The 16,497-nt window shown below is 47.1% G+C and overlaps 1 protein-coding gene across 1 annotated transcript in view; it reads left to right on the forward strand.

Annotated features, from left to right (window-relative positions):
• The window catches only part of DNAH10 (dynein axonemal heavy chain 10), a 168,315-nt gene that overhangs the window by 112,535 nt on the left and 39,283 nt on the right, over positions 1-16,497 (forward strand). Inside the window, exons 49-54 of the mRNA XM_054443987.2 lie at positions 286-379; positions 655-822; positions 2,623-2,811; positions 8,133-8,304; positions 14,248-14,451; positions 15,654-15,734. Of these exons, the coding sequence (XP_054299962.1) occupies positions 286-379; positions 655-822; positions 2,623-2,811; positions 8,133-8,304; positions 14,248-14,451; positions 15,654-15,734 (908 nt within the window). The remainder of the gene's footprint in view (positions 1-285; positions 380-654; positions 823-2,622; positions 2,812-8,132; positions 8,305-14,247; positions 14,452-15,653; positions 15,735-16,497) is intronic.

The raw sequence follows: 16,497 nt of genomic DNA on the forward strand, positions 1-16,497 counted from the left end.
CAAGTAGGGATGATGTCAGGTACTTATGTCATTTATAGATGACGCTCTTTTTTTCTTTCCTACAGTAAGATAAGCTACGGATGATGACTTTAGGGGGTTTACATTACTTTCTTAGCTTCTATTGGATTCTCTGGTTAGATTTCATTAATGTGAGACTAGGGGGGCAGGACTGGAGAAATGTTGGGCCTTTATTGCGCTCTGTGCGTCTGTCTGAATGTCACAGCTGTCGGCCCTGGTATCCTTCAGGTGACTTCCTGGCTGATTTTTGTCCCTTCCACTCTGCAGATTCCAGACGGTGGCCCAGATGGTGAGAGTCTGGAGGAATGAGTGTCTGAGAGTCTTCCATGACCGGCTGATCAGTGAAACAGACAAGCAGCTGGTCAGTACATCTAATGCTTCTTCTCAGGAAATTCTTCTCAGGAAAATAAACAAGTGCCAAAAGTGTTTTTATATAGGACACGAATTGCAGAAAAACAGGCACGAAAGGGCAGTGGGGCAAAGGAGGGTGGGTGGGTTATTAAGCACCTTGCAGCAACTGAAAAAAAATAGAATGCAAATTATTTTAGATAATAATAGCGTATCCTCTGCTCCTAACAAGTTTCAGCCCGTGTACTGTTGTTGAGTTTGGGTCCTTAAGTGGGCTTCTGTTTCAAGGTACAACGGCACATAGGCAGCTTGGTTACGGAACATTTTAACGATGACGTGGAGGTGGTGATGAGGGATCCCATATTGTTTGGAGACTTCCGGATGGCTCTGCACGAAGGAGAACCACGCATTTATGAAGACATCCAGGACTACGAGGCGGCCAAAGCTCTGTTCCAGGTGGGGGTGAGCCCCACCCTGTCCGTGGGCTCCCTTTCTCCTGAGCACAGGCCAAGCGGGAGCTGAGCATCGTGCGGGTGCCCGGGAGCCTAACACCTGTGGCTCTGTCTGAGGGCTTGAAATACGGGCTTGTGTCTGGTCCGGTGGTTCCCACATCCAGCATGCTTGGGAGTGACATTAGGAAATTGTGAGATTTGCTGTGCTGGGCCCATGGAGGGTCCCCGGATTCTGGCGCACAGCCAGGTTTGGGAACCACTTGTTTGACTCCCTAATATTCATTTTCATTTGAATTCATTAGATGAGCTTTGTTACCTGCTTTGGTTCGCTGCTGGCCAATCAAAGCCCAGCAGATGGAAATCTCGATTGTGAAAGCTAGATTAGTCCTGGAGACCCAACAGTTTAATTATTGTAACTACTATAGATGTTCAGAAAAATCTCTCTTCCATTCTTAATCTCCTCTGGACAAAAGGAGGGAGTCTGTCTCTTAAAATCCAGTGATCCTTTAAGATATTATTTATTTATTTATTTTGAGACAGGGTCTCTCTCTCTCTGTCACCCAGGCCACAGTGCAGTGGTACGATCACGGCTCTCTGCAGCCTCAACCTCCTGGGCTCAAGTGATCTTCCTGCCTCAGCCTCCCGAGTAGCCGGGACTACGGGCACACATCACTGTGCCCAGCTAATTTTTTTGTTTTTATTTTTGTAGAGAGGTAGTCTTGCTCTGTGGCCCAGGTTGGTCTCGAACTCGTGGGCTCAAGTGATCCTCCCTCCTCAGCCTCCCAAAGTGCTGGGATTATAGGCGTGAGCCACCGTGCTAGATTTTAAATTCTTTTTTTTTTTTTTATACTTTAAATTCTAGGGTACATGTGCACAACATGCAGGTTTGTTACATTTGTATACATGTGCCATGTTGGTGTGGTACACCCATTAACTCGTCATTTACATTAGGTGTATCTCCTAATGCTATCCCTCCCCCCTCCCCCCACCCCACAACAGGCCCTGGTGTGTGATGTCCCCCTTCCTGTGTCCAAGTGTTCTCATTGTTCAATTCCCGCCTATGAGTGAGAACATGCGGTGTTTGGTTTTCTGTCCTTGCGATAGTTTGCTGAGAATGATGGTTTCCAGCTTCATCCATGTCCCTACAAAGGACCTGAACTCATCATTTTTAATGGCTGCATAGTATTCCATGGTGTATATGTGCCACATTTTCTTAATCCAGTCTATCATTGATGGGTATTTGGGTTGGTTCCAAGTCTTTGCTATTGTGAGTAGTGCCACGATAAACATACGTGTGCATGTGTCTTTATAGCAGCATGATTTATAATTCTTTAGGTATATGCGCAGTAATGGGATGGCTGGGTCAAATGGTATTTCTAGTTCCAGATCCTTGAGGAATCACCACACTGTCTTCCACAATGGTTGAACTAGTTTACAGTCTCACCAACAGTGTAAAAGTGTTCGTATTTCTCCACATCCTCTCCAGCACCTGTTGTTTCTTGACTTTTTAATGATCGCCATTCTAACTGGTGTGAGATGGTATCTCATTGTAGTTTTGATTTGCATTTCTCTGATGGCCAGTGATGATGGGCATTTTTTCATGTGTCTGTTGGCTGCATAAATGTCTTCTTTTGAGAAGTGTCTGTTCATATCCTTTGCCCACTTTTTGATGGGGTTGTTTGGTTTTTTCTTGTAAATTTGTTTAAGTTCTTTGTAGATTCTGGATATTAGCCCTTTGTCAGATGGGTAGATTGTAAAACCCACTGTGCTGGGTTTTAAATTCTTTTTTTTTTTTTTAATGCAGGAAATTCTTGAAGAGTATAACGAAAGCAACACCAAAATGAACTTGGTTCTCTTCGACGATGCTCTGGAGCATTTAACCCGGGTGCACCGTATCATCCGCATGGACCGCGGCCACGCCCTGCTGGTCGGGGTAGGGGGCTCAGGGAAGCAGTCTCTTTCGAGGCTGGCTGCCTTCACAGCCGGCTGTGAGGTCAGTCCACGTACCCTCCCAGAAATAGGTTTACGATGCCAGTTTCTGCAGTTGGTAGTTCATGTACATATTGGAACAATCCACAGCAGATCATAGCATGATGTTTTCATAGAGTATCGAGGTGGGTGTTTTGGTTTGTTTTATTGTTTCCTGTTTTTGGCTTGATATTACTGTATTTTAACTGAATAGCCAAAGCATCTAAGTACAGATGTTCTTTGGCTTAGAATAGGGTTACATCCTGATAAGCTAATCATAAGTCAAAAATATCGTGAGTTGAAAATGCATTTAATATCCCAATTAACCCGTCGTAAAGTTGAAAAATCCTGAGTGGAACCATCAAAGCCGGGGACCATCTGTATTGCTTTGTTTTTAGGATGGAAAATGTCAGATCAAGTTAGAAAGTCAAATACAAGCACATCCTGTGAACGGTGATGTGTGTTCATATGGGGAGGGCTTGGCCCAAACCTCAGTGCACCCATAGTATGGGGCTGGCAATTTGCTGGCTGCCATATCTGCACAGCCTGCACACACAGATCTGGGTTAATCTTAGAATCTTGTATTTTTAAACAGCTTTACTGAGAATGAATTCAAGACCATACAATCCACACATTCAAAGCATACAAGCCAGTGCTTGTTGGCATATTCACAGATCTGTGCAACCACACCACAGCCTACTTTAGAACACTTCTGTGGCTTTGGCCAGGCGTGGTGGCTCACACCTGTAATCCCAGTACTTTGGGAGGCCGAGGTGGGTGGGTCACTCGAGGTCAGGAGTTCAAGACCACCCTTGCCAACATGGTGAAACCCCGTCTCTGCTAAAAATTAAAAAATTATCCAGGCATGGTGGCACACACCTGTAATCCCAGCTACTCGGAGGCTGAGGCAGGAGAATCACTTGAACCTGGGAGGCAGAGGTTGCAATGAGCTGAGATTGTGCCACAGCACTTCAGCTTGGGAGACAGAGTAAGACTCTGTCAAAAAAAAAAAAAAAAAAAAAAAAAATTTTGTGGTTTCAAAAAGAAATCCCATGCCCTTTAGTGATCACCGCCCTGACCCCTGCACCCTCCCCTCATGGAGCTCTGAGCAACTAACGGACTAATCTGCTTTCTGTCTCTATAGTCTTCCTGTTCTAGACTTGCATGTCAATAGCGTGTGTGTCTGTTTTGTGTCTGGTATCTTTCTTTTAGCACAATGCTTTGAAAGTTCATGTTGTAGCATGCATCGGTACTTCATTTTTTTTTGCCAAATAGGAGTCCCTCATGTGGCTATGCCACGTTTCCTTTATCCACTGCTGGGCATGTTTGTTGTTTCCACCTGTTGGCTTTTGTGGACAGTGCTGCTGTGAGCTTTCATGCACAAGTTTCTGTGTGGACGTGTGTTTGCATTGCTCTTGAGTATGCTCCTACGAGTGGAATTGCGGGGTCCTATGATAACTCTGTGTTTAATCGTTTGAGGAACCTCCAGGGTGTGGCTGCACCGTTTTCCATTCCTACCGGCAGCGTCTGAGGGTTCCTGTTTGTCCACACCATTCTTAGAATCATACAGGTACCTCCTGCATGTTCCATAGGTAACTCTCCTGCAAGGGGCCTCTCGAAGTGGAGCAGACACTATGCATTGAGACGTAATTTGAAGAAGAGTCATCTCCCTGATTCACCCTTTTCTCCCTGACCCTTCATTAGTTCTCTGGTATCTGACTTCTTCCACTATTAGGGTCTCCCATTAGCCAAAATGCCTCTGTTTTTGCCTCTGGTTGCATGATACACATGCATGCTTATAATATTTTCAACTTACAATGGATTCATTGAGACGTAGCCCCATCTTAAGCTGAAAAATGTACACTAAAATGCAACTAGTACCTAACAGTGGCTATCTTTAGGTGATGAAATTACAAATGATCTTTATTTTCTTTAGACGTTTCTGCGTTACTTGAATTGTTGCAGTGAGGATTATTCCATTTAGAGAGAGAGAAATGAGTGAGTCCATAACAATAGTGATTCTTACTCCGTGCAATGGACTGAAGTTTTGTCCGTGCCTGTTCTGGGCGTGTGGTGCAGGACGGGATCTGTATTCAGCCTCAGTTCTTCTCAGATGCTCAGCCACCCCTCATGTCTACCTCAGAACCCTCTGATAAGTCCACCTTTCGAGAAGACACTTCTTGCAGAAGTGTCATTTTCATGACTCTTCTCCTCCTAGCAAGCAAGAGGTGTTCTTTTTTTCCCCCCCTCCGAGATGGAGTTTTGCTCTGTCGCCCAGGCTGGAATGCAATGACGCGATCTCAGCTCACTGCAACCTCCACCTCCCCGGGTTCAAGTGATTCTCCTGCCTCAGCCTCCCGAGTAGCTGGGATTACAGGCACATGCCACCATGCTCGGCTAACTTTTGTATTTTTAGTAGAGATGGGGTTTTACCATGTTGGCCAGGATGGTCTCGAACTCCTGACCTAAGAGGTGTTCTTTTGCACAGACTTTCTTGTTTGTCTTCAGTGTGTTTTCTGGAATCAGATTTAACTCAGCATCATTGCCATTACCACAGAGAGTCTTAGGCAGTTCAGGCTGTTATAACAAAGTGCGATAGACTGGCTGGCTCATGGACAGCAGGTGTTTGTTTCTCACCATTCTGGAGGCTGGGAATTCCAAGATCAGGGTGCCAGCATGGTCGGGCTCCAGAGAGGGCCCTCTCCTGGGCTGCAGATGGCTGGCTTCTCATGGTGTCCTTACATGGATGGATGAGAGCAATAAAAGTCTTTGGGGTCCCTTTTATAAGGGCACTAATCTCATTCGCGAGGGCTCCACCCTCATCACCTAATCACCTCCTAAAAGCCCAACCTCCAAATACCATCACACTGGAGGTTATGATTTCAACAAAGGAATTTTGTGTGTGTGTGTGGGGAGAACAAACATTCAGTCCATTGCACGGAGTAAGAATCACTATTGTTATGGACTCACTCATTTCTCTCCCTCTAAATGGAATAATCCTCACTGCAGCAATTCAAATGATGCAGAAGCGTCTAAAGAAAATAAGGACCACTTGTAATTTCATCACCTAAAGATCGCCACTGTTAGGTACCAGTAGCATTTTAGTGTATACTTTTCTTTTTTTAAATTATTTTTCTGTTATTTTAATTTTTGGTCTGGGAACCAAGGGAATAATGTACACTTTTCAACTTACAATAGGGCTGTCTCAATAAACCCATCATAAGTTGAAAATATAAGCTGAAAATTCACTTTTGATTTATATATTCAACTTACAATGGGTTTATCTGGATGTGACCCCATCGTTAAGTTGAGGAGTGTGCTGAAAGTGTAGCACTTTTGTGCCATGGCAAAGTCAAAAAATTCTAAGTTGAACCAGAGGAAGTCGAGGACCATATGTGCATTCGTACACAAACATATTTCCTTCTTACCAGCAATGGGTTAATGTTATATATAACTTATGTAATTTTTCCCCACTGTGTCACTGCCTCTTTCCAAGCCAATAAATATGTATTTACATTGTCTTTGGAAGCGTTGGACAGTATTCCATTGTTTGAATATGCCACACATAACCCATTTCCAATGGCGGGCATTTAGCTTTGTCCTTGTTTTCTTATTACAAACAGTGCAGTGATGAACACCTTTGTTTATATATCTTTGAATATTGTTCAGTTTTTTTCCCCATAGGGTCACTTTCTTTAGGAATTGGTAAGTTGGCAGGTTAAAGGGTATATACTCTTTTACGGCTTTTGTTGCATGGCAGCAGATTTTGCACTGGGAAGGTTGGACCTAAACTCATATGGAGTTTGCCTCTTTGGAGTGGAAAGGACCTGGGGGTGCAGGGCAGAAGGAAAGGAAAAAAGTGTCCTTATTAACAACCAATCACCCCACCACAAAGGATTATGCTAATTTATGCAACTCTCAATGTCCGTTTTCACATATTCTTGCCAATACTAGATATTGTCATTCTGATATTTGTCAAGATCATAGGTGGAAAATATTGCAGTTTAATGATCCTTTCTCCAATTAATAGTAAAGTTTGAATATCCTTTTATACATTTTTTGGACATTTACCTTTTCTCTTTTGTGTGTTGCCCCTTTATATACTTATTGAGTTGTGAGAACTCTTTATATAGGAGAGCAATCACAGGTCATTCAATGAATCCAGCTTCCAAAATTTCACAAATATTGGCCTTTTGTTTGAGGTATTTGTAAAAAAAAGAAAAACTAATATGCTTGATCTAGCTTTAAATCTGATGAAATACATAATTGAAATCATTCATTGTTAAAATGTAACTGTTTTGCAATTGTTTTCCATGTTTTTCTGTAGGATAAGGCATTCCCCACTGGAAAGTTTTATTTATTTTTTTCTGTTGATTTGTCCAGGTAAATCTGAGGCATTTTTCCCTGAAGTAGCACCTCGAGGAACAGCAGAGAGGATGTTGAGGGACAGAGATCTGGAGGAGGTTGAGAACACACAGGGCTGTGTCTGGGCCCTAGGAAGTGGAGAGGGTTGGGTAGTGGGGTCAGAACAGGTGTTCAGAGAGTAGTGCCAGGAGCTGCTGGGGAGGGGAGGTGGCTGCACTCGGGAGGGGTGAGGAAGGTTTGCAGGTGACAGGCAGAACTGGAGACCAACGTCTATTGGCCAGAAGGCATCCTGGTTGAGTTGCGTGTGTGTGTGTGTGCGTGCACATGTGTGTGTGTGTGAGCGTGTGTTCTAGTGCATGCCAGGGTGCAAGTGAGTGTGTGGCTGAGTGTGAACATGTGGGAATGACCGTGTGGGTGTGACTGTGTGTGTGACAGTGTGAGTGAAGCGTGTGTGTCAATGCATAGGGTTGAGGGAGATAGGGAACAGAGAGAGATCTCTCAGTTCCTGGAAATCTGACATGTTTCTGACAGTCGCTGGTTGCAATGAAAGTTTTAATTTCTGCTTCTGATCTAAAAGAAACACTTGAGCAGAAAAAGCGTGCTTTAAACTTATGTCCTTATTCACATTTACGTTGATTTCATGTGTACATTGATTTCCTGTCAAGAAGTTAAAGTGCCTGCTTATTTCTCCCTGTGTGCATCTTCCCACAGGGTCTGGTTTTCTGTAAACTGCAGTATGTGGCTGGCGCTCACCTCGGGGTGCATTCTTCCTCCCTTTCCTCTGTTGCTGGGCTCATGGGGCTTCCCCCTCCTCTGTTCCATGACAGGGAGTCCCTTCCAGACTTTTCTTTCCTGACTTACTTCCTCGAGCTTGGACAGACCCGCGCCCTCTGCACTCTCCTCCAGCGTCCCCACCCCGGAGCCTGCAGGGAAGGGAGGCTGGTGGTGGTGACGCCCATGTGTTCTGTGTCTGCATCGCAGGTGTTTGAGATCCTGCTGAGCCGAGGCTACTCGGAGAACAATTTCCGGGAAGACCTGAAGAGCCTCTATTTGAAACTTGGGATCGAGAACAAAGCAATGATCTTTCTGTTCACGGATGCCCATGTGGCTGAGGAGGGCTTCCTGGAGCTCATCAACAACATGCTGACCTCAGGTACAGCCAAGGCTGGCACCCGCTGTGGCCAACACCCCTCTCAGCTCTTAAGGGAGGTCACTTTCTTCAGCAGTTACCACCTCCAGACACTGTGGGTAGCCCTGTGCGGGTGTCCCTGTTCCTCCCTCCCAGTGGCCCCTGAGATAGGTCTTATTATCTTCCTTGGCTCCTCCTGTCCTGGAGTCTCCCGAGTGTGCCCCCTTCTCTCCGTCTGTGATGATGGCAGTGCCCTTGCAGTAAGAACAGGTGGTGTCTGGGTATCTGGCTGTGCCCCGGGCTGTGCTAAGTGTGCATCATGCATTCCCGTCTCCACAAAAACCTGATGAGAGGCCAGGTGTGGTGCCTCCCGCCTGTGAACCCAGCGCTCTGGGAGGCCAAGGAGGGAGGATAGCTTGAGCCCAGGAGTTTGAGACCCCGTCTTGACAAATATATATATATATATATATTTTTAGATGGAGTCTTGCTCTGTCGCCCAGGCTGGAGTGCAGTGGCGCGATCTTGGCTCACTGCAAGCTCCGCCTCCCGGGTTCTCGCCATTCTCCTGCCTCAGCCTCCCGAGTAGCTGGGACTACAGGTGCCCACCACCACGCCCGGCTAATTTTTTGTATTTTCAGTAGAGACAGGGTTTCACCGTATTAGCCAAGATGGTCTCGATCTCCTGACCTCATGATCCGCCTGCCTTGGCCTCCCAAAGTGCTGGGATTACAGGCGTGAGCCACTGCGCCTGGCACAAAAATATTTTTTAAAAGTTAGCCAGGCATGATGGCATGAGCCTGTAGTTCCAGCTACTCAGGAGGCTGAGGCAGGAAGATTGCTTGAGCCTGGGAGGTTGAGGCTGCGGTAAGCCATGATCATGTTTTTGCACTCCAGCCTGGGCAACAGAGTGAGACCCTGTCTCCAAAAAGAAAAAAAAACAAAAACAACTGAAAAACAATCAAACCTAATAGGGAAGGTACCATTAACATCCTCATTTCACAGCTGAGGAAACTGAGGCCCCTGTAGAGGGCTGAATGGTGGCCCCCCAAAAGACATATCCTAAACCCCTGGATCTTGTGAATGAGACCTTTGTAAGAAAAAGAGTCTTTGCAGATGTAATTAAATTAAAGATCATGAAGTGCCTTACTGGATTTAGGGTGGGTCCTAAATCCAGTGACAGCTGTCCTTATAAGAGAAGGCAGAGGGAGATTTGAGACACAGAGAATAAGGTCCCATAAAGATTCCCACAAGCCACAGGACACCTGGAGCCACCAGAAACCAGAGGAGGCAGAGAAGGATTTTTCCCTTGGAGCTTTTGGCAGGTTACCCTGAGACCTTGATTTCAGGCCTCCAGAACTGCAAGAGAGTCGGTGTCTGTATTTCTTGTCTTAAGCCACTCGCTTTGGGGTAATTAGTCATGGCTGCCCCAGAAATCTACTAGAGATGCCACCTACCTTATCCAAGGGCACCTTGCTGGGAAGGCACTGAGGTGAGACTCCAACCCAGGATTTTTAGCATCTTAGCCACGCTCACAACCACTTTACCGTGTTGTTATCTTGTCTACCCTGGGGCCCTGCAAAGATCCATGCTGACTTTGCCTGGCCTGATGGCTTACGGGCACCTCCTTTCTTTCCCAGGGACCTATTTCATCAATTGCTTGTTTGTTTCAGCACCTGACCATATTCGTTATTGTATTGCTGTGTTATTCATTGAGCCCCAGCCTCCCAGCATTTACTATAAAAAATTTCTAACATAACAGTGAGGCTGAAAGAATTTTTTCTGTGAACATCTGCCGGCACGCCATCTAGATCCCTCCATTCTCGTCTTGCTGCCCTTGCTTTGTCACACACGTAAACAGCTTTCCCTTCCTCCCTGCTTCCACCCTTCTCGTTTTTAGATGCGTTTCAAAGTCAACTGCAACATCACTGCTCTCCCTGCTAAATGCTTCTGCGTGCCACTATCTAGAGTTCAAGTTTTGTTTAGTGTTTTCTTTTGATGTAAAACTTATGTACAGGGAAATGCACAACATTTTAAGTGTATATTTGCTGCATTTTGATCATTGCGTTTTAAGTCGCGTCTGTTTCAATGAGTTGTCCGCTCCTTGAGAGGAGGGATCGGGTCATCCACCTGGATTTATTCCACAGTGTTTATTCCAGACACTGGGTTTGGTAGGGAATAAGATGGTCATGACCTCTGCCCTCCTTGGAGCATACATTTCAGCGTGTGAGTGGGCTGGTTAACGACAACAACAAATACACAAAGAGATACAGCAATTGCAGATTGTGGTAAGTGCCATGAGTGCAAAGGGGAGGTGCTGTGAGAGAGAGTGTGGGCAGGAGCCATCTCAGGGCAGGTAGGGAAGGCATCACTGTAAAGACTTTTCAGCTGAGGCCTGAGAGGTGATGTATGATCACACTCCCTGTGGCCGTTGTAGCAAATTTCCCCAAACAGCACAGATTTATTCCATTATGCGCCTGGAGGTCAGAAATCAGAAAAGGGTCTTAAGGGGTTAAAATCAGGGTGTTGGTGGGGCTGGTTCCTTCCAGAGCTTCCTGGGGACACTGTTTCCCTGTCCCTTCCAACTGCTTCAGGCCACCCGTTTCTTGGCTCGTTGGCTTGCTGGCTCTCATCCCTCCAGTCTCTGCTTCTGTCATCCTGATGCAAACTCAGCTGCTTCTCTCTTGTGAGGACCCCTATGATTGTCTCCAGCCCACCTGGATAATTGAGAGCATTCGCTCCATCTCACCATCCTTGACTGCGTCACATCCACAGAGTCCTTGTTGCAGGAAACATAAAGAAACCCATTGGCTGATTCCTGGACTTAGGATGCCATGGACACCTTTAGAGGGCTGTTGTGCAGGGATCAGGATGAGGTGGAGGGGGTCTATGACGTGGAACCTTGTGGGTCATTTATAGGAGATAAGATTTTACTCTCAGTGCAGTGATGTAGTCTAGATTTATGGGTTTTTAAATTTTTTAGATTTAATTAATTAATTATTTCAGAGACAGGGTCTTGCTCTGTTGCCCAGGCCAGAATGCGGCGGCATGATCATAGCTCATTGTAGCTTCCAGCTCCTGGGCTTACACCATCTTCCTGTCCCAGCCTCTCGAGTAGCTGAGACTACATTTGCATCTCACCACAACCAGCTGATTAAAAAAAAAAAATTTTTTTTTAAGAGATGGAGTCTTGCTGCATTGCCCAGGCTGGTCTTGAACTCCTGGGCTCTAGTGTTTTTCCTGCCTCAACTTCCCAAAGTGTTGGGATTACAGGCGTGAGCCACTGCACCCAGCCAAGATTTATGTTTTTAAAAGATCCCTCCAGTGCCCCATGGAGACTAGATTAGAGGCGAACAGGAGTGGGAGAGGGGCGTCCAGTGTGGAACTATCCCTGCAGTGTAGGCAGGAAGTGACAGTGATTGGAGGAGGGTGGGGCACTGGGGACAGAGAGAAGCGGGTGGATTCACGAAGTATTCAGGAGGCAGAGCCAACAGGACTTCGATGGATTTGGATGTAGGTTGGGGGAGGGGTATCAAGGGTGACTCCCAGGTTTCTGGTGGAGCGAGCACTGATCAGTGCTTCCATTTGCTGAGATGAAGAAGACCAGGTCTGGGCTTGTGGCATTAGGAGCGTGTTGAGTGTGTTGCACTAGGTGAGAATCTGAATGTGATGTCATATAGTGTATTAGTTTGCTGGGGCTGCCGTCACAGAGTGCCACAAACTGGGTGGCTTAAAACAATAGAAATCTACTCTCATAGTTCTGGAGGCCAGGAGCCCAAGTTCACAGTGTCGGCAGAGCCCGTTCCTTCTGAGCTCTGGGTGGGGGAATCTGTGTTGCTGGTGGCTGCTGACAGTCTTTGGTGTTCCTTGGCTTGTAGGCACAGAACTCCGGTCCCTGTCTTTGTTGTCACGTGGCCTTCCCGTTGTGTGCTGTCTGTTTCTGTGTCCAAATTTCCCTCCTTTATAAGGGTACCTGTCATATTGCATTAGGGCCCATCTCAATGACCTCATTTCAACTTGATTATCTCTGTAAAGACAATTTCCTAATAAGGTCACAATCTGAGCTACTTGGGGGACTTCAGTATATCTTTTTCAGGGGGACATGCAACTTCAGCCGTAATACATAGGCAGTGTGTACAGGAGTCTGGTTCTCAGAATAGGAGCCTAGGGTGGGGACGTCAATTTCAGAGTCACTGACACGTGGTGGGACCCGAGTGAACCATCCAGGGAAAGCCCAGCACTGAGTTCAGGTGGAAGAGGAACGAGCAGAGACTGAGAGGGCAGGTGGGGCCCCGGGAGCGAGTGAGAGACTGAGAGGGCAGGCAGAGCCCCAGGAGCAAGAGACTGAGAGGGCAGGCGGAGCCCTGAGAGCAAGACTGAGAGGGCAGGCGGAGCACGGGGAGCAAGTTCCTCTTTGTCTTTTGGGAGTCTTGGGCTCCCTGCCAAGGGAGGTATCCCTCTCCCTTGTTGAATATCCCCAAGACCATCCCCGGCTCCGTGACTTGCTAGGAGGTCTTGCAGGACTCATCATGCAGTCCTTCTCATGGCTGTGAGTCATTAAAGCAAAAGGACACAGAGCAACATCAGCAGAGGGAAAAAGTGCACGGGGGACCCTAGGGAAGACCAGTCTCAAGCCTCAGAGTCCTCTCCCCGGGGAGCCACACAGGACACGCTTAATCCCCCAACATCGAGTTGTGGCAACTCGTGTGAAGTACCGCCCACCAGGGGAGCTAGGTGGAGACTCAGTGCTCCGGGATTTCCTTGGGGCTGCTCATGTAGGCACCTCTACCTGGCATATGCCAAAATCCCGGATGCCCGGAGAGAGAGCGGGTAGTCAGCATGGAATACGTTGCGTACACAAGCAGTGTGGGCACAGTGTTAGGCTGTTCTTGCATTGCTATAAAGAAATACCTTAGACTGTTTTTTTAATAAAGAAAAGAGGTTCATGTGGCTCACAGTGCTGCAGGCTGTACAGGAAGCATGGTGCTGATTTCTGGGGAGGCCTCAGGAAACTTACAGTCATGGCAGAGGTGAAGGGGGAGCAGGCACGTCCCATGGCCAGAGTAGGAGCAAGGTTGGGGGAGGGGCCACACACTTTCAAACAACCAGATCTCACGAGAACTCACTCACACTCACAAGAACAGCACCAAGGGGATGGTGCTAAACCATTCATGAGAGATCTGCCCCCATGAGGCCCCACCTCTAACACTGGGGATTACAGTTCAACCTGAGATTTGGTGTGGACACAGATCCAAACCACATCCCATGTTGGGCCACTCTTATCAGTGAATCGGGGAGGAAGCCCTTAAGGAGTCTTAAGTTCCCAGGTGCCTTTCAGAGGTGAGCAGCTGTGGCCTGCCACGTTAACTCTTCCCTGCACAGGAGAACGTCAGAGATGGCATTAAAATGTATTGCATGATTTGAAACGGTGTAGATATAGGAAAAAAGAAGTCGACGTAGCCAGGGTTTCTTGACCGCGTGCCGTTGACATTTGGGTCTGGGCTGTTCTTTGTTGTGGTGGGGCTCTCCTGGGCACTGTGGGATGTTCAGCAGCATCCCTGACCTTGACCTATTAGATGCCAGTAGCAACTTCCCTGCCGAGTTGCAACAAGCAGAAATATCTCCAGACATTGCCCAGTATTTCCTGGGGGCAAATCCCAGCTGAGAATCCCCGCTTCGGAGTTACACGCAAGTGAGGCCTCCTCATGCTCTGTATGCTCCCGTGTGATGCTCATGGTCATTCTCCCAGGCGAGCTGGTGGCGTCTAGGATCCCCGTTTGACAGACAGGAGCTGGAGGCTCTAAGGGCTTCCCACGAGGTGGCAGGGAGCCTCGGGTCTCAGGTCAGGCCCACACGCTGCTCTCTGGACTTGACATCTGCTGATCTTTCCACACCTTCCATCACTTCAGTCAGCGCCTAAAGCGGTCGTGACCGTGGGACTCAGAGAGACCACCAGCATGTCTTTTCCAGGAATTGTACCTGCGCTTTTTGCTGAAGAGGAGAAGGAGTCTATCCTGAGTCAGATTGGACAGGAAGCTCTGAAGCAAGGCATGGGGCCGGCCAAGGAGTCCGTGTGGCAGTACTTCGTGAACAAAAGTGCAAATAACCTGCACATTGTCCTGGGCATGTCGCCAGCGGGGGACACCCTGAGGACCTGGTGCAGAAACTTCCCAGGTACCCGTGGTGGAGCCTGTGAACCCATTTCCCCTGCTTTGGCAGAGTGTGTGGCTGAGGGTCTGTCCACACCTCTCGAGGTTCCCCCAGCAAAGCAAAACAAGACACAGCCATCAGGTGGAAATGTGGGCTCTGCACTGTGGCTTGGGGCTCACTGCCCCTTCTAGGTGCCTGTGGGCGTGAGTGATGTCCCTCTGACAGGAGGATGTGCCCATGCTCCTCCATGCGAGGCCCACAGTGCATGGACGGTGGCTCCCCGTTCCCTTCCATTTGGGAAAATTCCACCAGCCTCATGCCAGCCTTTAGAACAGAGGTTCCTAATGGGTGGGGCAGGGGTAGGGGAGGTTGTCTTCTAGGGGTATCTTGGCAATGCCTGGAGACATTTTTGGTCATCACACCTCCGGGGAGCGTGCGGTGTAGTACTGGCATCTAGTGGGTAGAAGCCAGGGATGCTGTGAAGCATCCTACAGTGCACAGCCAGCCGCTGCCACAAAGGATTAGAGCCCAGATGTCAATAGCACCAAGGGTGAGAAACTCTGCTTTCGATGAACTAGATTTGGACACATCTGGCTCATTCACCAACTTGTTGGCTATTGAAGATGGCATCCATTTTCTTGAGTGTCTCAGGGTTGCAGAGTGAGCATCCTTTTTTTTTTTTTTTTTTTTTTGAGACAGAATCTCACTCTGTCACCCAGATTAGAGTGCAGTGGCACCATCATAGGTCACTGCAGCCTCGATCTCCTGGGCTCAAATGAGCCTCTCACCTCAGCCTCCCTAGTGGCTGGGACTATAGGCGCACACCACCATGCTGCCTGGCTGATTTTTTTTTTCTTTGAGACAGGGTCTCACTCTGTTGCCCAGACTGGAGTGCAGTGGTGCGATCTTGGCTCACCACAACCTCCGCCTCTCGGGTTCAAGCGATTCTCCCGCCTCAGCCTCCTGAGTAGCTGGGATTACAGGTGCGCACCACTACTGCCCGGCTAATTTTTGTATTTTTAGTAGAGATGGAGTTTTGCCATGTTGTCCAGGCTGGTCTTGAACTCCTGACCTCAAATGATCCACCCACCTTGGCCTCCCAAAGTGCTGGGATTACAGGTGTGAGCCACCATACCCGGCCCTGATTTTTGTATTTTTTGTAGAGACAGGGTCTCGCCACATTGCCCAGGCTGGGAGCATCTTTTTAATCTCTCTTTCCTTTCAAGGTATGGTAAATAACACTGGTATCGACTGGTTCATGCCCTGGCCTCCCCAAGCCCTCCATGCAGTCGCAAAGTCCTTTCTGGGTAAGTCACAGCTGTTATGGGAACTGCATTATTGATTAAAAAAACAATTGATTATCCCTTTTCTCACTTTGAATTCTGGTCTTGTAGATTTCTTCACTGGAAAACCCTACGGTAACAAATGGCTTTCAATTTTGTTAGTATGTTTTTGGTTTATATTTGGTGTTTTAGTCCAGAGACATTTCAGGAGACTTAGCAAGGACAATTTAGGATAAAAATTGATTAGGTGTTCTCCACAGCAGCAGTTGGCAAAACCATGGTCTGCTGTCTAGTTGGCCCCTTATTTGTTTTAGTAAATAAAGTTTTATTGGTACACAGACTCACTCATTAATTAACATATTGTCTCTGGCTGCTTTTATGCTACAACTGCAAAGCTGAATAATTGCAACAGAGACCGTCTGAGTACTGTTTGGCTCTTTGTAGAAAACGTGCTGGCTTCTATCCAAAGAATGCTCCAAGGACAATTCAGCAAACGTTCTGCATTCTCATTGAATTTCTAGCGTTTCAAACACCTAAGGCCTTGGATATTAATTTTAGTGTTTGAATAAGAAAGGAAGTCTGTCTTCAGGGAACATCTTTTTCTTTCGACCTAACTTGAGCAAATTTATGATGAATGACACTGGGTAACCTTGAAAATAGTTTCAACCTTCTAAATCTGTACTCAATAATAAATAAATAAATGTTCCTATATATAAGAAGAAATCATGACTTTAATCATAATGCAGTTTTGGGGGGAAAGGGGCCAAGAAAATGACTCTTTTCTGAT

This window comes from Pongo pygmaeus, chromosome 10, assembly GCF_028885625.2.
Source record: "Pongo pygmaeus isolate AG05252 chromosome 10, NHGRI_mPonPyg2-v2.0_pri, whole genome shotgun sequence".
Classification (NCBI taxonomy): domain Eukaryota; kingdom Metazoa; phylum Chordata; class Mammalia; order Primates; family Hominidae; genus Pongo; species Pongo pygmaeus.